The following is a 21,989-nucleotide window of genomic DNA, read 5'->3' as shown; positions in this document are numbered from 1 at the left end:
AATTATTATTCATGTTATTGTTATTATTATTACTATTTTTATTATGATTATTATTAGTAGTAGAAATTTAGTAGTAGTTGTAGAAGGACTAAAAGTAGTAGAAGTAGTAGTTATCAGTGGCGTAGGCAGGGGGGTTAGGGGAGGGGGTCATAACCCCCCATAGACCCATCGGTATATATATATATATATATATATATATATATATATATATATTTATATATATAATATATATATATATATATATATATATATATATATATATATATATATATATATATATATATATATATATATATATATATATATATATATAAAGTATGAGGGGGTTGCAAATCGAAAGTTTGTCCCCGGGTAAAAATTTGACCCCCCCCCATGAGACGATCCTGGCTACGCCACTGGTAGTTATCTTTGTTGTTGTATAACTGGTGACTCAAATTTAGTATTTTTAGTATTTTGTCAACTTATATTTTTCTTTCGATTTTTCGTAAAATTAAAATTATGTATTTAGTATCGTACTTTCATCTTTAGAATTATCAATTATGTTTGGAAATAGATTATTTACAAATGTAATGATTTAATTATTGTGTTAAAAATAAAAGGTGTTGGTTTTATATTCACACTAAATTAAATTTGTTATTAAATACATCTTCATTAGTTATTATTGTCTTAGACTAATTATTGAAATTTAATCCTAACAGTTTTTTTGCAACGTAATTTTAACTATCAAAACTGAAGTATCGCAGCTAAATTTCAAACGACTATTGAACCGATAACAAAAATACAAACTATGAGAACATTCGTCATATCAAGGTTGCAGTACTGAAAGTGTTACTTTACTTTATTTCCATTTGAAGACTATAACTTGAGTACTGTTTCAGTTAAGTAGACGAAATTTCCTATGTTTGTGTAAGATAGTAAACTTGAATAACATTCTGTTTTTTTTTAACTTTCCATCACTAGAAGCTGTACATTACTCTACTTTAAAAAAAAAAATAAAGATAACTTGGATGCTGATTTAGTTAGGTGGACAACATTATTTTTAATATTTATTTTTCGTCAGGAAATAGAAAGTATCATCATGCCGTGGCTCCTTTTTATTGAAAAAACTCGAACACATGTGTGTATGGAGCAGTGTTATCGAGGAAGGGCGGGTGATGTGTAGCTTGTTTCATATCCACGTAAAGATTTTTTTGTTCCATCATTATCTTAGCTTTATACATTGCTGTTTAAAAGCAAATTATTTAAAATCGCATGCATGTTTTTGTTATCTTTTAAATATTGATATTGCTATAAATGACTAGAGCAAATCCTAGCCGATACGGCTAGTATTAATGAACCTTCACATATTGGGTATGTTATTATCCGTTTGAGGGTGCGAAGAATGTGGGAAGGGGGTATAGCGACGATTTCAACCTAACATCAAAGCTAAATTTTAGTTGGCGTCGACACGTTTTAAGTTTATATACAATTCGGAGCTACAATAAACATTGCACCTTAGGTTTTGGAAATAATTCTCGAATGGATAGGACGGAGTAATATAACGGAGACCCGTCTACAATTGATCGATATTAGCCTTTATTATAAAAGCTACAGTCCTTCCATCATCCTTATTACTGAGACACTCAAACAAAAGGTGAAGTATGTATGTTTTAAATTTATGTTATGTTTGTTATGTAGTGTACATATTAGAGCTGAACAGTCAAATTTTTAAATGTCATTCAAAAAAATCTTCATTATGGTGACAACTTAAAGTTTGGTTGCACTATTAAGTCTGATAGGTTTTGATCGACTTAAAAAACATTTTGATGATTTATTTGTATAGTGCTATTTGAATAATATATTAATAAGTTCGAAAACTGATTTAAATATGTTTATACTTAAGGGGATATGCGCGGCAAAAAATCACACAATTTCTTGTTTGTCGTCATGTTGGGTTCATGATGGGTTTCTTGCACTTTTGGATACTTTGTTCATTTTTTATTAAGAAAATAATAACTTTAAAGAAAATAAAAATTTTATGTGTTTAAATTACCATTTGTATGACCCTATTAATTAAAAATTAATCAATTTTTCCCAATCTTCCGCGCTCTCTATGAAAAGTTTTATATCCTTCATCATATTGTATTTGGCATCATTGGAAAGTTGGATTTCTCCTTTATTTGATAATCTTAATTTCCATCATCTCGGAAACACCCAAAGCTTACAATCGGCCTTGCAGTTTACACAGATATGGTATTTTCATGATCTAGTTTTCGTTACTTTTGGCTGTTTTTCTCAGTTCGAAAGATTTTAACACTATAAAGCCTACTCCTTTTTTATTTATTAATCAATCGCCACCATATTTTCAGTAATTGTTTTTAATGCAAAAATACAACTTTCGTCACGAGGGAATGGTGATGGCTTTCATAGAAAAAAAGGATTTTGGTAATTAATATGCAAATTTTAAAACTGTTGAACACTAAAAATGGTACGATTTATTTTAGACTTTGTAAAATTCTTATTAGCAGCTATTTCAAAACGTTTTCGTGACAAAAGTTTTAATATATACTGAAATATAAGCAGTTTAAATTTGATTGCTATAGGTGCATAAATAAAAAAGTCTTAGCGTTTTTAAAAGTACCGAAAAATTCAAAATGGCGGAGGTTTTTTGGGTTTCCATGACAACCAAAATTGTTTTCAACCCTTTTTTTGCTTTTTTAAATACTTACTTTCATATGCCAAACATGATAAAAGTATTCAAAAGGCTTTAGATATTAAATTGTAAAAAATAGGAAAAAACCGCGCATACCCTTTAAGTTAATAATCACAGTACCTTGGTCAGTATAAACGAGAAAAGAAACAAAATCAAATCGCAATGCCCAATTTTTCTTATTATTCTATGCGTTTTTAAAACAACTATTTTTTATACGTTTTGAAATATTTGACTAGATAGGGATGAATGCTTAGTTTTAGTGAATTAATTTAGCTGAAGATAACTGTATATAATCTAGGGCCCTAAGCTACCGCCAGTTCGGCCGTCACATTAATCAACAATTTATAGTTTGAACTTTAAAAAAAATATATATGTTCATTTTTTTAAAGTGGGTAGCTACTAAAGTTATAGCATGGATTGATTCGATGTATTTCAGCAATGCCTGGCTTTATCGAAGTGAAAGTTCTAGCACTGATGCTGCTTGTGGCTGGCGTCCACTCCTGGTGTGTTACTAAGAACTGGTACGACTCCCTCAGAAGAACAGGCTGGTCCACGTGTGGTACGCAGAACAACATGATCCAAATCCTTGACGGTTTTTGTCGAAACGACCAGGCAGGCATGTACGATGATGTTGACAACTTGGGACACGGTTACTGCTGCGTGTCGGAACAATGGAACATATCTGGCAGCACCCAAGAAGCAAACTGGCGCTCAACGATGAGCAGAATACACACTTGGTCTGTATGTCCTACTGGGTATTTCCTCACAGGTATCTACAGACAAACGGGCGACGGGAGACTGAATTCTTTAAAAAAAGGCCAGTGTCACAAACCCCGCAACCACCCTTCTCGTTACGGCGCATGTGAAGACCACTCCGTCCATCCTTGTTTGCGTCGGGGAGAAGGTTGTTGCCGCTGTCCGTACGGTAAGCTTGTTGTCGGTCTGTACCGTGACGGCTGTAGCGACTTGGGCTGTATCATCAAACTGCGATGCTGTTCCATGGTTGATTAAGATCAAACTCAGAAGAGAAAATGTCAAGAACTCAACGAAGAAAACACAAGCTTAGGTGAACAATTCTCTTGCATCCGAAAGTTTTGTTCAAAAGTTAAAATGTTTTGAAGACCAATCCACAATAAAACTATTGAAACTAGCAAGTTGTTGTTGTTGTCTTATCACCAAAAATATTATAATATTTCTTGATCCTGGAAACGCGTACATTTTTCAATCACAACAATGTTATTTCATTAATTTTAAAACATAATCTTCAATAGGGGTGCAGGACATTACCCCTTCCGTCAATTACCCCCCCCCCCCTCCGGACATTCCCTGAAGCTATTATCCCTGTCAATTACCCCCCGCCCAGTTATTGATAGGGTGAGGATAGGTTTGATATGAGAGCTCCAAGCGAAGTCCCTGATTCCATCTAGCGCTAAAGATTACCTAACTTAGGAAAAGACAAAGACTAGTAGGCATCAATCTGCCTCCACAATGCTCTCTACAATGCTGCACTACGCAGACGACACTCAGATCTGAAATTTTACTTAACTTAATCAATATACTCATATAACTGCACGTGTCATGTAAAATGTTATTTATATTAAACAATTTCATATAGATCTATTTTATTACATCCCATAAACCGTTGACCTTATTTTCATTATAATCATGGACAAAAATTAAAGCCGAACACACTATGACGCTACACAATATTAAAATGAAATGTATCTCGCTACACGCTATGCGCTCTTTACACAGTTGCATGTGGGTAATATACAAGCAAATTAAAATCTAATAAACCCTCATAAGATCATTCAGACATGTTAGAATTATTTGAAGGTTAATTAGTTTTTGCATGGAAATAAAGGATTACCAAATTAGAAGAAAAAAGATACATTTTCAAGCGGTATTGTGGATTGAAACTAATAAAGTAAGAATACAAAATAAATGTATTCAATGTTTGAACTTAATTTAAGTTAAATGCATATTAACAATACCTATTGTTACATTCTGTTTGCTTACTGTAGAATAGGTTTTAAAGTTTAATTCTCAATGAATTTACACAGCTGTTTGCATTCACGCTGATTTCAATATCCCAATTTCTGTTTTCTTCATTACTTGCAGAGTTTCTTCCAAGCATCTCTTCGGAGGGGTGCCGCCCCCCCCCCCCCCCCCGGAAAAAGGCTACCGCCACCCCCACCCCCCTCGAACGAAAGGGAATTTATATAGAAAATATATACTTTTAACAGTGACCGCCCCTCGGAAATTTTATCTCCCCCCCCCCCCCGAAAATTTGAAGTAAACTTTAGCCAACCCCCTCCCCAAAAATTTCAAGAGACGGAGAAAAAAGTCTGGAGGAAACACTGTTTACTTGCTTAAATTTCTGATGCACTAATTTCATAGTTACATGATTTAATTAACCGCCGTTTAAAATATACGTATATGTCTTGTAAGCAGATTCTTTTTATCTTTTCGTTCCATATTTCATACCGGCGCCCGGGACGAACCATAAATTATGCGCCCTTCCATTTATATAGATATTCACGTTGGTAAAAAACAAATCCCCCCCCCCCCCCACCAACTTGAATAGGTCAGGGCGCTTTTTCTCTTTTACCATGGAGTCAAATATTTGAATTGATGTAGAAAACAGTTTTAAAAATCCGTAAAGTCAGGTAGCAGTATATTTTCTAAAGCTTGACTGCGGACAATTCAGTCATACAGCTTAAAATGAGTCTATGACAAAACAAAATCTACCGTATGTGGCGCCCCCCCCCCCTTAGGGTCGGCGCTCTGCGCAATACGCCTCTGCATGGACACTAACACCACAACCTTCACTATTCTACAAAAGTCAATTTTTCATCCCTCTCCCCTTCAAAGTCATAAATATAAGGGTATCGCTTCATGTGAAATAGTTTGAGGGATACTAATGGGGTGATGAGCGAATGACCATGAGTTATGTGCTGTTTCCTTTCATTAAATATAAGTTTATTGTCGATAATACAGAATTATGAGAAACAAAATAACACCCACCAGAAGGTAGTTGATTATCGAAAAAAATTTTTATGAATTGGGTTTACATTTTAAAATAAGTGAGGCGATTTCCTTAAATCGTTTCTTCTCGGCATACTTTAGAGCGTTGCACCCAGCAAAGTTAACAACGTCTGTATCCGCCCCTTCATTCAGGAGAATCTCCACAACGTCCTTGTGACCTCTTGACGTGGCGAGGATGAGAGCTGTGGACCCCAGACTGTTGACGTCGTTGATTTGCGCCCCCTTCTCCAAGAGTAGCTTCAGCACCTCAACACTCCCCGCATGTGCCGCAAACATCAAGGCGGTCCAGTTAGGGTTACTTTTAAAATTCACATCACAATCTCTCTCCAGCAATAGCTGGACGATCTCTAGGTGCTTGTGGTAGCTCGCACACATTAAGAGGGTGCACTTGTCGTTGATGGTTTTGTTTAATACATCTTTGCCTAGATTGTAAAATTCTACTTTCGTTTTAAAAGCTGAGTAGTCGCCCTCTCTAATCATTTTCATCAGATCCGCAATAAGTTCCGGTACCTGTAGAAATTAAAATACGTCAATAATAGCTTTCCCTGATTCCGTTTATTCTCTCTCTCTCTCTCTCTTTCTCTCACTCTCTGTCTCTTACTCTCTCTCTCAGAAATCTAGATCAGGGGTCTCCAAACTACGGCCCGCGGGCCGGATGCGGCCCGCAAAGTCCTCTCATCCGGCCCGCGGAGATCTTTTTGTCCAAGGAAAAATCGTTTGTTGGTGATGGCTGAGGAAGTTTGCCCAGAAAAATCAAAGACATGCCTGGAAGAAACTGGCCTCCGAACTGAAATTTGATAGTTAATGCGGCCCTCAGACTAAAAAGTTTGGAGACCCCTGATGTAGATTATTACGGCAATACGTCTTAAGATAGTTACTTCTTTGTCTGCACAATCAAGCAGTATTATTTTTTCCTTAAAACTCTATTAGCTTACTGCAGAAATCTATCTGAAAAAAAAATATGTCCTAACTTGTCTGGTAGTTTTAGGTAACTGCAGAAATCTATCTGATAAAAATATCCTGACTTGTCTGATAGTCTTTGGTTTTTATAGAAGTCCATCTAATAAAAATATCTATTCTTGTCTGATAGTTTTAGGTTACTAATATTACTATAGAAATATGATAAAAATGATAAAACGTGTCTATTATTTTTGGATTTTATAGAAATCTATTTGACAAAAAATGTCTAATCTAGTCTTATGGTTTAAGTTTACTATAGAAATCTAGCAGATAAAAAATATCCTAACTTGTCTGATAGTTTAATTAATGTAGGTATGTTGTGACTGCAGGACATTCCTGTGGGCAGCCAGCCCTGGGGAATACCTGATCTTTATGGGGAAAAATTTAAGTCAAATGTGGAGTTTTAATGTTAAATTGGACATCAGTTCTTAATGAAATCTACTTCGTGTATTTTAGGGCGGCCAAGTTTGTGAGAGGCAATTGAAAATCCCAAGCAGGCTTAACAGCATCAGAGTTTCTTCCAGGCATCTCTTCGGGGGTGCTCTGCCCCCCCCCCCCCCCGAAGAAAGTCTACCCCCCCCCCCCCCCCCCCGAACGAGATGAAATTTATATAGTAAAAATATACTGTTACTAGTGTCCGCCCCCCGAAAAATGTTAACCGCCCCCCCCCCCCCCCCATAAATATCGAGTGCCCCCCCAGGGAAAAAAATCTGGAAGAAACACTGAACACCATTTTGCATTTTAAGTAGACCTAACAGTGTTTTAATAGACCCAATATTACCTCTGAAATGTCGATACTCATCTCTGCCATTAAATGCTGCACAACGAAGAGAAAAAATACACAAAGTATCTGTGATAAAGAATATAAAATAATAATTACGGTTATAGTGGTATTCCATTTTATAAAGCAACAAGAAAATATTACAATAAAAGCGTATAGCCTATATATATATATATATATATATATATATATATATATATATATATATATATATATACAATATAAGTTACAATAACGACATCAGATAGCACGCTCAAGTCTACTCATTTCATATGCATTAGAATTGAAAGGCTTTAGGACAAAAGGATTACACTATTGGTGACTTAGTTACTAAAACAGTTGGTCCTATGCCTAAGCCTAATTTAATTAGTAAACAGGCTATTACATAGGTTTACTCAAATCCTGTATTTTGGAATAAAACATCATAAAATACCAGACTTTTTTCTCCGGGGGTGCACTTGAAATTATCGGGGTGGGGGTGGGGGGGGGGGGGGGCGGACAACAATTTTCGGGTTGGGGGACGGACACTGTCAAAACTATATATTTTCTATATAAATTCCATTTCGTTCGGGAGGGGGGGGGGGGGCAGTAGATTTTCTTCGGGGGGTGGGGAGATGCCTGATGGGCTGATTGCGATGGAGGGTGAAAAAAATAGTCATATTATTTTTTTTTTTATATTAGTGTCTACTTAGTAGTCCTAAGCCTCAATCGTAACACATTGATTTCAATAATCGTACGAGAAGTTCAGACTTCAGCACATTTTCCTCTCTGAACTCTAAAGCCACTAGAGATTTAGATTATTAAAACTAAAATTTAAAATTAAAACCCATCTAATAAAGAGAGTTATAGGCCGATCTGAGTAATAATAATAGTGTGGTCATCCATATATGACGTCACGCTTTTTGACGATTTTTACCTCCTCCCCTTCCCTCCGTCACACGTCGTCACAAAAAGCCAGAACCCCCTAAAATGACGCCACACCAGAGGCGTAGCAACCCTTCCCGGCGCCCGGGGACAAACTTTTCGATTTGCACCCCCCACCCCTCGAGATTTCGATTTGCAACCCCCCCTCCTCAAACTTCCGATTTGCAACCCCCCCCCCCCTCAAACTTCCGATTTGCACCCCCCCCCCCCCCCCGTCAAACTTTCAATTTGCGCCCCCTCAACCTTTCAATTTATTTTTCCAACCCATTTTGGCGCCCCCTAAGCTCGGCGCCCGGGGACATATGTCCCCCCCCGCCCCCCCCCCCTCGCTACGCTACTGCGCCACACCTCAACCTATAACCCCCCTCAAAAGTGCAGTTGAATTTTTTTAAAACATCGATATTTTTCTAAAATCTTGTCTAAACTATTACAATTTATTAAATCAGTTATCTAAAATGCGAAATAACGTATAAAATTCGTTTTCTAACATTGCTTTTTTATAATGCAAAAATGTGACGTCGCAACATCTGAACGCCCCCCCCCCCCTCCCCCTCATCACACATCGTCACAAAATTCCGGCCCCCTCCCCCATCCCCTTACGAGTGTGACGTCATTTATGGACAGAGTTTCTTACAGGCATCTCTCCGGGGGGCCAATTTTTACCGCCCCCCCCCCCCCCCCCGAACGAAATGAAATTTATATAATTTATATAGAAAATATATACTTTTAACAGTGTCCGCCCCCCCCCCCCGAAGAAAGTCTACCGCTCCCCCCCCCCCCCCGAAAATTTCAATAGTGTGGTCATCCATATATGACGTCACGCTTTTTGACGATTTTTACCTCCTCCCCTTCCCTCCGTCACACGTCGTCACAAAAAGCCAGAACCCCCTAAAATGACGCCACACCAGAGGCGTAGCAACCCTTCCCGGCGCCCGGGGACAAACTTTTCGATTTGCACCCCCCACCCCTCGAGATTTCGATTTGCAACCCCCCCCCCTCCTCAAACTTCCGATTTGCAACCCCCCCCCCCCCCCCTCAAACTTCCGATTTGCACCCCCCCCCCCCCCGTCAAACTTTCAATTTGCGCCCCCTCAACCTTTCAATTTATTTTTCCAACCCATTTTGGCGCCCCCTAAGCTCGGCGCCCGGGGACATATGTCCCCCCCGCCCCCCCCCCCCCTCGCTACGCTACTGCGCCACACCTCAACCTATAACCCCCCTCAAAAGTGCAGTTGAATTTTTTTAAAACATCGATATTTTTCTAAAATCTTGTCTAAACTATTACAATTTATTAAATCAGTTATCTAAAATGCGAAATAACGTATAAAATTCGTTTTCTAACATTGCTTTTTTATAATGCAAAAATGTGACGTCGCAACATCTGAACGCCCCCCCCCCCCTCCCCCTCATCACACATCGTCACAAAATTCCGGCCCCCTCCCCCATCCCCTTACGAGTGTGACGTCATTTATGGACAGAGTTTCTTACAGGCATCTCTCCGGGGGGCCAATTTTTACCGCCCCCCCCCCCCCCGAACGAAATGAAATTTATATAATTTATATAGAAAATATATACTTTTAACAGTGTCCGCCCCCCCCCCCCCCCGAAGAAAGTCTACCGCTCCCCCCCCCCCCCCCCCGGAGAATAAAGTCTGGAAGAAACACTGTTTATGGATGATCCCTAGTGCCTATTAGGTCTAATAATAATAATAATAATAATAATAACATAGGGCTAATAATAACAATATGCCTAATAATAATAATAGGTCTAATAACAATAATAATGACAACAATAATAATAATAACAAATGCCTACTATTCCATTAGCAAAATCAATGGTATAGAGAAGTAGACTATCGATTAGGCCTATAAAGATAGAATACTATGATATGATAGCCATCTAAGATCTATCCCTAGATTCTAGATCTAGATCTATACTTTATTACTTATACTATAGGCCTAGTTAGTACTAGTTACTGATCTAGATCTAGATTTAGATCTTAGTACTTAGTATTGTTAGTAGTTAGTAGCCTACCAGAATATAAGTCAAAATCTAACTATTTCATTAGATCTAGATCTGGGCGGAATATTAAAAAAATAAAGTTATAAAAAAAAGACAAAAACTCACTAGATCTAGATCTAGACAAGATCTAGAATCTACGCAATACACCAAGAGTCTAGAAAATCTAACCAACCAAACCCAACCCGTTTTATTTAGGTCAATCGCCTTTGTGTCCACTGCCGAGGGACAAAAATAGCTTTGGCCCAACACAAAAACTCGGACGTCCACTAGGCCTTCTTTAAAACGACGCCGAGAATTAAAAAAAAAAATTCTATTCAAGGGACCCGTGTATAAGTCAGTTTAAACAGATAATCGGCCATTATAGATACTCTAGGGGTATTTACTTATATACATAATAAAAAGGACAACGAAGAGGGCACATTTAAAAAAAAAAAAAAATAATATAATTGTTTCCCAGCGGTAAGGGAAATAATTAAGATAATTTAATTATGTAATAAATACCGAGTTTTTTCCCTTTGCTAGAATCAATATATAACTACAGTTGACCGTATAAAAGGTTGATTTTACATTAACTATTAATTTAAATCTGAATATTTTAGATAATCAGGCTCTATATACGTTGCAACGATCAATTTTCATTTCAATATACAAAAAAACAAAACATTTAGCAATCTAAAAATGAATTTAACAATATTTTGATGCCACGCTTTTTTTGAGATTTTGTATCCCCCTCCGTCACAAATGCTAGACATCCCCCCTCCACCCAAAATGACGTCAGTTCAACATACACCCACGCTCATTTTTGAAAAATAGTTTATTTTTTTCTACAATATTGTCTAAACTTGGGCAACATACAGTCCTTTAATCAATTTTTTATTACAATTTATTAAAACAGTTTTCTAAAACGCAAAAATAATGGCTAAAATTCCATTTCTAACTTAATTTTTTGTGATGTCACACTATCTGACACCCTCCTTACCCCTCATCATACAACGTCACAAAACTACGGACCCCTCCTGCCCCCTACGTTTGTGACGTCATTTACGGACGACCCCTAATTAAATAGCTATGTCACGCGTGCCTTAAGCACTGCCACTAAAGTAACAAAATGATAAACGCCACAACCTGTGTTCGTGTTCTAGAACCTAATATGTGCACAATCTATTGTCAACGAAAACAAATGGTAAAACTTACAAGATAAGCAACTGTCCATAAAAATAAAGGCCAAACACTCTGGCTGGTTTCTATTGCACAATACAATAAGCGTAATGGTAGGTCTATTTGTAGGACTCTGTGGGGTCGTCGACTGATGCAAGCGGGGTGTAACATGTCCTATTACAAAAGGCCCATAAATCTTGAACGGGGCATGGTGATGAAACTGAAGCGATTTTTGGGCAATAGTCTACGCTTAGACAAAGCCTAGACGTTTACAGAGGCGTTGCGTAGCGACCCTTCCCGGCGCCCGGGTACATACTTTCGATTTGCACCCCCCCCCTCAAACTTTCGATTTGTTTTTTCAACCCATTTTGGCCCCCCCCCCTAAGGTTGGCGCCCGGGGACATATGTCCTCCCCCCCCCCCCCCTCGCTACGCCTCTGGACGTTTAAGAAATTGTTAATGGCCTTTTTTTAAAAAATCCTTATAGCCAAATAAAACTTTGTCAGAATAAAAATAAAATAATCATAGAACAGCTTATTGCTCTTAATTCCATTTATGCATTTAAATTCAATGCTTTTCAATTGTAACCTATGAGAGCGACATATTTTTATTTTCTGATGACACTTTTTAATATTTGATACAGTAGTTTTTTAAACTGAATAAACTAAACTTGTGATGAAAAGTTCATATAATGGTTAAGAAACTACATCAGTATTTAAAAACATTTATGTGTACACAAGTGAGTTCAATGAAATCCCCCCCCCCCCCCCCCCCACATAATAATAAAACAACTAATTGTGGCATTGAACATGTTATACTGGAACTACACTGGTAGCTAACATCTCATGAATACAACCCTCCTAAAGGTACCATCATTTTAACACAACCTTTGTCTTTCTAGGAAAAAAACTCACTTTATTTATGAATTTTAATAGTACAATCTATCCCGAAAGTTTCAAACACCAAACATCACTATCGATCCATGTCTCGCGATGTGAATCAGTGTACTAATCTAACTTTCACATTTTGATTGACATCGAGTGGATTTGAGCGTGTATAATATCTGTTGTTGTCTACAGTGCGCCATTAATAACCGAACATCAATCCTTCAGTCCAACACATTTGGAAGATTTTGTGCATTGACATTCTGCTTTGTTCTAAATATTGGTAGGCCTGGATTTTCTGGTCTAGTTGGTAATTTTGTTAGACTGGAAACCGCCATCCTGAGGGTGCCGCTACTGTGTCCCCAGCAGTGTTTCTTCCAGACTTTTTTCTCCGGGGGAGGGGGGGGGGGCGGTCAACATTTTCCGGGGGGGGGGGGGGGGGCGGCGGAACTAGTAAAAGTATATTTTTACTGTATACATTCCATCTTGTTCGAGGGGAGGGGGTAGACTTTCTTCGGGGGTTGAGCCCCCCCCCCCCCCCCCCCCCAGAAGAGATGCCTGGAAGAAACTCTGGTCCCTCCCCAGCTCACTGATATTATAGAATACGTCTTGGCTGAGCGATCAGCATTAGACTAACTAGGCCTGCTACACACAACTGACCCAAACTACGTCACACGTATGTTGTTCAGGCTTGGGTGATATTGTGATATGATTCTCCTGTGGTATGTCTAACGTAATATGTCAACATAGGTTGGGGTAGTGTAGGCTGTTTTGTATTGATACGGGTAGGTAGTTTTTAAATTAAACTAAGGTTCCCATTATAGACCTAACGATCTATAGGACAGACGTTTCTCAGAATATTAAGGGTCAGATCTATGCCCGGCGGCATTAGGATTACCTACCACGAGCAAGATAGCAATCAGAACTAAGTTGACGCAGGGACAGCTAAGAGTCCTGATGGAGATCCAAACTTTAGACCTATAGGCTCGCGGTCGAGCGCTCTATCACTTGACTATCATTGAAGTGGTTATTTCCGGAGGTTCAAATACATATTTTTAAAAATAATCTCAAACAAAAAAATATTACAACATAATTTTCCTGTAACATCTTATTCACGATAATTACCTAACCAAACTATGAATACTACCATCATAGCAAATAAAACAAACAACAGTTAACTACAACATCCGAAACCAGCATTTCGCCACACAAAGTAAATACACAGCTGCTCAGCATAAACCATACAACTGCTCACCAACTAAAACACTGACAACAACGACACATAAAAAAACAGTAAACACCTTTCTGTTTTAATTTAAATTGTTGTATTGTGTCCAGCAATATTTTCAAAATCCTCCTTTCACATGGCAACAACTATATTTTTATAGAAATTTATTTCAACAAACTCCTTTCTAAAACTGCAAAAAAAGTCAATCATTCATATATGTTAATGAATTATGATTGTTGCTCGTTCTATATTGTTAGCTGCAAGTTGGTTGCCTTTCACTGCTGTCTTTGTAATCAAATCAGATTCTTCACATGAAGCGACATGTATTAAGGAAACATCACATTCTGAAGTTAAATAAAAGTAAAATGTTAAATGTTGTAAGTAAATTAAAAAGTTAGTAAAACATCGGATATATAATATAGTTAAAAAGAGTACTTTTTAGATGGGAAAATTGTAACGTCACATTTTTAAAGACCTGGATTCCCTTTCCCATAAATACATCAGCACACAATTCCAACCCCACCCTCTCCTGCTGGAGTGTTACAACATGTATTGATGCTACCTCCCCCCCCCCCTCCTCCCACCAAAATATTTGACAGCTAGCACATTACAACACTATATACTCCATGAATTAATAAACAAATTGTTTGGATTTTAGATGATAAGTTTTTGGGTAATTTTCTAATGACATTGCACATACATACAATCAACCGATGAAGAATAAAATAAATACAAGACATTTTATTTACCCAACTACTGTTTAAACAAGTCCCAGTTTTGCTCCCTGTTTTATGAAGTGTTTCTTTTTTCGTCTCAACAACTTCATTGTGTGCCTAAAATAGATACTCATGTTATCAAAATGTTAAATTGTTAGGGTTTTATTTTAACAAAATCTGAAAGTTCTACACTGTGTCCACGTCTCACCTGTATTTGTCATCTTTGATAAAATCTTGTTTAAATGCAGTAGGTGTTAAACAGTCAATATTCACCACTCCTATAAGCCTTTCAGCATTTGTAACCTAAACAACAATAATTCACTTTCAAATATAGGTTGGAGTAAACTTAAAATATTTTTAAGTGTATGTATAGTTATATGGATTGTGTGAGAGTAAACATAATTTATTGTAAGTTAAGAACATATGTTATATGCTAACCAAACTTGAAAAGTCATTCAATTGTAACCTAATGAAAATGAAAATTTCTTCCTACCCTTTTTATTTTGACTAGTCTATTTTTATGGTAAATAATCAATCCACAAGCCTTGGTCTTTATGTTATCTTTGGGAAAACCAAATGTGATGTCTAGAGGCGTTTCCTGTTGATAGCAGTTGAAGAAATGAAAACAGTTGTGTAATTTTTCTTTAGAATTAATTTAAAAAAAAATGACCTATAGTTATATAATAAATGTTAAAAAAATTAAATTTGTTTTGAACATGATGTCCTGAAGCAAAAACACAAATTTTCAATAACCTCTCCTAGATTGCAGTTGTAGGTTTTGGAAAAATGAAAATAGTCAGCATCAAGAATTGATTTCACTTCAATTCCTCGTAGAATTATCTTTACGTCATGCTTGAGGTAAAGAACTCTGCAGAATTCCTTGAAGAAAGAAAAAAGTGGTGTAAGAAAATCTTTAGAATGTTCTTTACAAAATTACATTTTACAATAAAACCTATAAATTAAAATAATTTCTAATAGTAAATATAAGGAAATTTGTTTACAAAACTTCTCGTTATCAAGCATACAACTACCATGGAGCAGCAACACATTTAAGGATATCTAAGCTAAAACTGCCAACGCATAAACAATTTTCAGAATAACAACCATATAACGTTACTTTCTCTATAAACTAACTAAAATTACCCGCAGTGACTTTATGTTATCTGGTGAAGTTTGAAAACACAGGATGTCACAGTGGTCAAAGTGATAGCCCAGTCCTTCACCTTTTAATCTGATAAGAAATAAAGTAAGGTTTATATAAGTACACTGACAGGATTTAGTCACTTATTCACTCACACACCCCGCCACCATTTACTTCACACGGTACATTATGTAATGCATGAAGTATATTTTGATGCAGTTTAAAACCTCTGACTATAAGTAAGTCAAGTCATTTATTTCTTTACTGAACAATAATAAAACGCGCTATCCTTTACATTATATTATCTGTGCAAAATAAACTGCTAAGGGTAGTTTATAGACCAATAATTATTTTTGGGAAAGTTTACCAGAAAAAAATACAAAAAAAATAATATTGCACAAAAAAAACCCTGTATTTTAAGCAGCACATTTGAAATCATAGCTTTTTAATTAACATTTTTTACACATGTTTAAAACAACTTACTTTGCAAGATTGTGAATCTTGATCATAACTCTCTTTGATGACGGTGATTCACAAAATTTTCTTATCTCATTTTTAAGCTCATTTTCAGTCTTAAACATTGGATTCTTTAACACTGATCTCAGTGTACTAATGTCAAAGCTAATGCTGCGTGTTAGTAACGGTAGTAAAGTCAATAAAACATTTTTTTAAAATTGAAAGAAAATTAAAACTAATAGAAGTATTACATATATAAATGTAGTACACACAAATGTATAGTTTTCAGCTATGAAAAGAAGAATAGGTGATGTATCAGGTTTTGTCCTGATAAAATGTTATATAACCCAAAGAAAGAATAAATATATCAAGCTTGTTTTAAAATAAAAACATTGTATTTCGAATAACATGCATTATGTACATCATAGGGGATGGCATGGCCTAGCAGTAGAGAGCTAGACTGCTAACCTGAGAGTCTCAAGTTCAAATCCAGATTCAAATCAGTGGTTCGTCAATGAGTCAACCCAGTTTAGGGAAATAAAGGCGGCTGGGCATAGCGCTGACCACACTATCCCTTCATATGCTGATGTCTCTGAATCAGATTAACTCTACTTCATCTACCCCATGTGACTTGGGCACAAACGGGAGATAATGATGACGTACAGCATACACATAACACAAATAAAATTTGAAAGTTTATAAAAGGATATGTCCTGGAATTCCATACTCGACTCGAGGTGCCACCAACGTTTCACCGTCAGTTGACATTAAGTAGGAGGGAGACAAATATGTAACTGCTAGAGACCCTTTGGTTTTTGTAAACATTAGAACATCGTTACCTAGGCAACGGAGGATGTCACGCAACTTAGACCTGTTGAGAAATGGTTTAAACAACTAGTAGATTTGATAAGGACAGAGGGAAAATAAATAATTCTTTTTAATTATAAGACTGTGGATGGTATAGATGCCGGTTAAACTTTAGGGTATAGGAACAAGCTGTGTGGCTTGAATAATATATAATAATAATAATATATAACAATAATATATAATAATGTAAAATTCTATTGTGATCTGGTTCACTTTAATCCACCATTATCTAGTTGCTATTTAAACATAGTAACTAATGTTTGTGGAAATATAAGCATTTATACTTGTCAAGTATATTAATATTATCATGTCACAGTGTATAAAATTTTAGGGCTATGGACGTGAAACAGAAGTAATTGATCAGGGGCAGGTGGGGTCCAGTGGCAGTAATCGAGGTGAAATAGCGATAAAATTTAGGTGAGTAGCAGTTTGAAAAAAGGGTAGTGTACTGATTTAAAAAGATAATTATATTGCCAAGAATTTTAAAATCTTTTAACACTGTATGTCATTACTGTATTTTACAGTGACAGAGGGGCCTAACGGTAGAGAGCTACACTGCAACACATAGTCTTGAGTTCAAATCCTGGTTCAAGTCAGTAGACTGCCCTGAGTCCACCCAGCTCTGATGGGTACCTACTTCACGTTAGGGAAAGTAAAGGCAGCTAAGCATAGTGCTGACCACACTATTCCTTCATATGCCAAGGTAATAGAAACAGTGAACTCTAATTCCCTTGCCCCATAGACCATCAGGTTTGGTAGGGGAACTTTACTTACTGTATTTTATAGAATTTAACAACTCTTATAAAAATTGAAACATACAAAAGCATTGTTGACAGATCCTCATAGTCTAAGTCAATATCATCATAGACAAACTCCAAACATGGTTTGTGTTTGATATCAATCGTATCAATTTTAAGGCAAGATGTCTTGTACTCATATGCAAAGTCTGTAAAAAAATATAGTTAAAAATCATACTGATATCATTGGCTACATAAGGTAAGTTTTCTTTTGATAGGCATTAATTTATACTTCCAGTAATTGCACTTATAAGATATAAAGAATTTTTCAGTCAAGCACAAGCCTACATTTAACACTTACCAATCATTTCAGCAATCGGATGAAATGAGCTACTCATGTAATTTGATGTAATCATCTTTGAAATCACCTATTCAAGGGACAGCATTCAATAAGTAGATATTTAAATTACAATAAACAATTAAGTCATTTAATTAAGTTGAATATAGCTATTTTTAAAGGGGCTAAATAACAATTAATTATTTGAATATAGCTTTTTGAGTGGGCTTAAACACCAACTAAACAAAAATTAAGTTTAGTTCCAGTTTTAGATAATCTAGAATCCAAAACTACAAAATTTCAAAACTTGAAAAAATATTTATCTCCCTGAACATGACTTGACAAGTTTGAATACTGAAAATAAAGTAACATGTTATTGTTCAGTATTTACCTTTTTAGCCTCTTCACAAACATCACCTGTCTTTGCTATTTGAAAAGCTGTCAAACCTGCACTGTCTTTTATGTCAGCTCTTGCTTGATGACCCAGAAGCTGTTTAAAAATGTTGACATGACCTTTGAAGTGCAGTAGATCCTAATCTGTTAGTAGCATCTATGTCAGACCTAGCACGCAACAATACATTCACAACATCTTTGTGCCCGGAATTTGCTGCAAACATTAAAGCTGTCCATCCAGCACTACTTTTTAGATGGACATCACATTTTAGTTCCATCAAGTATTTGACGATTTCTGTACTACAGTAGTGAGAAGCACACATCAACCAAGAAATCGTACCATCAAATAGAGAGTCTAAAACTTCACTAGTATCAAGTTTATTTTCTTGTAAAGATTTCTTGTAACTCACAACATCGTCCAATCGAACACTCCGCAGCAATTCTTCGTTAACCAGAAAATCTCGAGGCTAAAAAAAGGCGAAAATTAAAAAAAACAATTTTTTTTTAACTACTATAATAGTAAAGCATATGTTAATTTATATTTTTCAGAAACAATATAATGTTGGGTTGGATTGAAAGAAATATATATTTATGTATGTGTATATATATATATATATATATATATATATATATATATATATATATATATATATATATATATACATACATACATACATATACATAGAAGCCTACATTCGTATATGTTTGTGAGTCAAAGTTGTGAATGTTGAAATTAACTTTTTAATATGATTTAATTTAAAGTTAAAGATATTTATAAATTACATAGTTTTATTAAAAAGGATAAAAATGAAATGATATTAGCACTTAAGGTGTATATTTTGTTACCATTTTGTCTTTGAGCAAGTCCCAATGCTGTGAAAGCCGTTATATTTTGCTATTTCAAGAGCAGTCCAGCATGCGTTGTCTTTATAAGTCGGGTCAGCCCCACAGTCCAGCAGCTTCCTAACAACGTGCTCATGACCCTCGTCTGCGGCTATATGGAGTGCAGTGGATTCAAAGCTGTTAACTGCATCAATATCCTCTCCTTTGTTTATCAGTGTCTCTACAATCTTTATGTGTCCTTTTAATGCAGCAAACATCATTGCAGTCCAGCCAGCAATGTTTTTAATGCTAACATCACAACCACAATCATCAATTAAATAATCGATGATTTCAGTGCGACCATGATACACAGCATGCATTAACAAGGTGCTAAGGTCATCAAGGAGAATTCTGGGAGAATCCGCAATCTGTTTTCTCTCTTCCTTTTTAAATTTGCTTAATGTAGTTTTAACATAGTCACTATCGTTGTCTCTTATTCTTGAAATCAGCTGCTGTTTTAGCTATATAAAGATCATTAAAAATTCATTAGACATTCAAATTTAAGGGATAGGTCAATGTAAAGAGTATGGTAAAATTGTATGGATAACATAAGACAGAGTTTCTGGGGGGGTTTCGAAGCAGAGGGCACTGCACCATGGAGGATACCCACCTTCCCTCCCCGTACGAAACAGAAATATAATTTGTATAGAAAAAATACATACTTCAACCAGTGTCCGCCACCCACCCCCTCAAATTTTATGTGCATATCCCAGAAGTTTCAAATGCTATCCTTCCCCACCCAGCAGATAAATGTCTGAAAGATAACCAGGCAACAGAAGAGCTAAAACTTACTTCAAAATTGGTAGGTGTTGTCCTCGTAGATAGCTGACATTCTACACACCTGTCTTTTGGCCAGGCCAGTGACGACTCCTAATAATTGAAAAATACATGAAGTTTTATTCTAGAAGACAATTTCTACCCCTTCATGAATATTGGACGGTGTGGCCTAGCTGTAGAGCGCTAGATAGGCAAGATAGCTAACTTGAAAGTCTTATGTTCGAATCCAGGTTCAATTAAGTGGAGCGTGCCTGAGTCCACCCAGCTCGGATGGGAGAGTAAAGGCGGCTGGGAATAGTGCTGACCACATTATCCCTTCATATGCTGAGGTCAAGAAACTTATGTTTTATAGGCCTAGTTAAATTAATTAATTAAAAATGGGGATGACTGTAAGACATTCCTGTGTTCACCAACAAGGCATTGATGGGTCACTGGGTCATATACCTGACAATTTTAGGGGAAAAGTTAAGTTAACCCTAAGCTGTGGAGTTTTACTGTCTTGTGTGATACAATATATTTAATATTTAGCTGCTTAATTTGCTATATGGATGCCAGGTTTGGGAAAGTCATTCACATTTTTAGTACACCTACCAATCAAATAGAGAAATATTACCTTTGCATCATCTGGATTCATCTTTATCTCACTCATTTAAATGTTGCTCAACCAAGAGAAATAATACACAGCATAATACAGGTTTGCAATCAGCTGTATCACTGTAGGCCTATAATAAATAACCCTAAGAGAAAATGGAAATCCACTCATTCAAAATTATCATATCAAACACTCAATGTAGACAGTTGATAATCCATTTTAGTTGTTTTTTAGTGATAGCATAGTGTGACAAATGAAACATGAAACAAATACATTTAAAGGAACCATAGAAGAAAGAAAGTAATAAGTTAACTAATTCTAATTGTGACTGAGACTGTTTTATAACTCATACTCTACCACCACTATTACTATTCACTAACCCACTCACTAAACTGTCTATCATTAGGCCTTTGTTGTCAGTCTTAATTATTAGGTATTAACACAAATGAAGTTATAAAATTAATTAATTACAATTATAATTTAGATCTGTCATGTGGCAAATCAAAAATTCAACATTACTTACAAAACTTTGCTACACGTAGGGCGTCGCACATTGCCCGTAACTAAACAACTCAATGCTACCCTTTAATGTAGGTCAATAGCTTTGTGACCACTGGCACGGACAAAAATAGACTGGTCAAACTCGGACACACAACAGGGGCTGAACTACTAAGCAGCCAGACCACGCAGTGCGGGGATGGGGGGGGGGGGGGGGGGGGGGGGAGGTGGGGGTGATGAGGGTAGGGACAATTCCGATTTAAAAACCCAATGAATTTATTTTCATAATAATGTTTTTCGTGCAACTTGATTGTGGTTTTGTACCAAAAAAAAAAATAATTAAATAAGAAAAATAAAATAAAAAAGTCTACTATAGCAGTGATTGTTCTACAGTAACTAAGAAATATTTTTAGTTTTAAATATTTAAAAAATCTACATGAGCTTTAGTTTGAAAGATATGCAAACGTCACATTACTTCAATGACTTATTAGTTATTGTCCTTCTTTAAATAGTCTAATAGGGCTTTTGTACTAGATCTAGATAAATTAAAAATCAATTGCTTCTCCTAATTATGGTTCAAATAAGACATACTAAAGAATAGCATTAGTTATAAAAAGGAATATATTGAAAATTAATAATATTATATACATTTTTAAAAAATCACAAAAATAAACAGAACGCAAAAATAACATTATCCAAAACCAAAGGGTGAAAAAAAATAGTAACAGAGCAAGAAATAATAATAATGCCTAATATATAGATTTTCTAGATCTAGAAAAGATTTTAAAAATCTGTAAAGTTATAGATCTATAAAGCACGATGAGCTGAAAATAAAAATTTTAAATTCAGGAGTCTCTTTCTCACAAAGGTCACTATTGCGTCATAAGCCTTCCTTCG

The 21,989-nt window shown here is 36.0% G+C and overlaps 3 protein-coding genes across 3 annotated transcripts; all 3 read right to left on the bottom strand.

Annotated features, from left to right (window-relative positions):
* Nucleotides 1-5,749: 5,749 nt before the first annotated feature.
* Nucleotides 5,750-7,544, bottom strand: LOC131942618 (myotrophin-like). Its single transcript, XM_059302504.1, has 2 exons — nucleotides 7,482-7,544; nucleotides 5,750-6,250 (listed from the first exon to the last, which is right to left on the bottom strand). The coding sequence occupies exons 1-2, from the start codon at nucleotides 7,509-7,511 to the stop codon at nucleotides 5,750-5,752; spliced, it is 531 nt and encodes a 176-aa protein (XP_059158487.1). The 5' UTR covers nucleotides 7,512-7,544.
* A 6,262-nt stretch (nucleotides 7,545-13,806) lies between these two features.
* LOC131942615 (uncharacterized) lies at nucleotides 13,807-16,178 on the bottom strand. Its single transcript, XM_059302500.1, has 7 exons — nucleotides 16,037-16,178; nucleotides 15,556-15,643; nucleotides 15,166-15,291; nucleotides 14,906-15,010; nucleotides 14,621-14,715; nucleotides 14,446-14,529; nucleotides 13,807-14,040 (listed from the first exon to the last, which is right to left on the bottom strand). The coding sequence occupies exons 1-6, from the start codon at nucleotides 16,132-16,134 to the stop codon at nucleotides 14,457-14,459; spliced, it is 585 nt and encodes a 194-aa protein (XP_059158483.1). The 5' UTR covers nucleotides 16,135-16,178; the 3' UTR covers nucleotides 13,807-14,040; nucleotides 14,446-14,456.
* Nucleotides 16,179-16,705: 527 nt separating this feature from the next.
* LOC131942617 (receptor-interacting serine/threonine-protein kinase 4-like) lies at nucleotides 16,706-20,636 on the bottom strand. Its single transcript, XM_059302502.1, has 8 exons — nucleotides 20,616-20,636; nucleotides 20,018-20,095; nucleotides 19,190-19,686; nucleotides 18,591-18,643; nucleotides 18,342-18,463; nucleotides 17,975-18,041; nucleotides 17,696-17,822; nucleotides 16,706-16,880 (listed from the first exon to the last, which is right to left on the bottom strand). Exons 1-8 carry the CDS (start codon nucleotides 20,634-20,636, stop codon nucleotides 16,706-16,708), a joined length of 1,140 nt encoding a protein of 379 aa, XP_059158485.1.
* Nucleotides 20,637-21,989: the final 1,353 nt, after the last annotated feature.

Source organism: Physella acuta, unplaced genomic scaffold, assembly GCF_028476545.2.
Source record: "Physella acuta isolate Inbredline_101_S28 unplaced genomic scaffold, ASM2847654v3 ptg000415l, whole genome shotgun sequence".
Classification (NCBI taxonomy): Eukaryota; Metazoa; Mollusca; class Gastropoda; family Physidae; genus Physella; species Physella acuta.
Note: the sequence above shows the minus strand (reverse complement) of the source record. Positions and strands in the feature narration are given on the sequence as shown.

Coding starts and splice junctions, on each gene's coding strand:
- LOC131942618 (XM_059302504.1), bottom strand. CDS start 7,511: ATGGCAGAGATGAGTATCGACATTTCAGAG. Junction 6,251..7,481: donor TGAGTATCGACATTTCAGAG/GTAATATTGGGT, acceptor TAATTTCTACAG/GTACCGGAACTTATTGCGGA.
- LOC131942615 (XM_059302500.1), bottom strand. CDS start 16,134: ATGTTTAAGACTGAAAATGAGCTTAAAAATGAGATAAGAAAATTTTGT. Junction 15,011..15,165: donor ACAACTGCAATCTAGGAGAG/GTTATTGAAAAT, acceptor TGCTATCAACAG/GAAACGCCTCTAGACATCAC. Junction 14,530..14,620: donor ATCAAAGATGACAAATACAG/GTGAGACGTGGA, acceptor TATCTATTTTAG/GCACACAATGAAGTTGTTGA.
- LOC131942617 (XM_059302502.1), bottom strand. CDS start 20,636: ATGAATCCAGATGATGCAAAG. Junction 20,096..20,615: donor TGAATCCAGATGATGCAAAG/GTAATATTTCTC, acceptor TTCAATTATTAG/GAGTCGTCACTGGCCTGGCC. Junction 16,881..17,695: donor GATCTGTCAACAATGCTTTT/GTATGTTTCAAT, acceptor ATTTCTCAACAG/GTCTAAGTTGCGTGACATCC.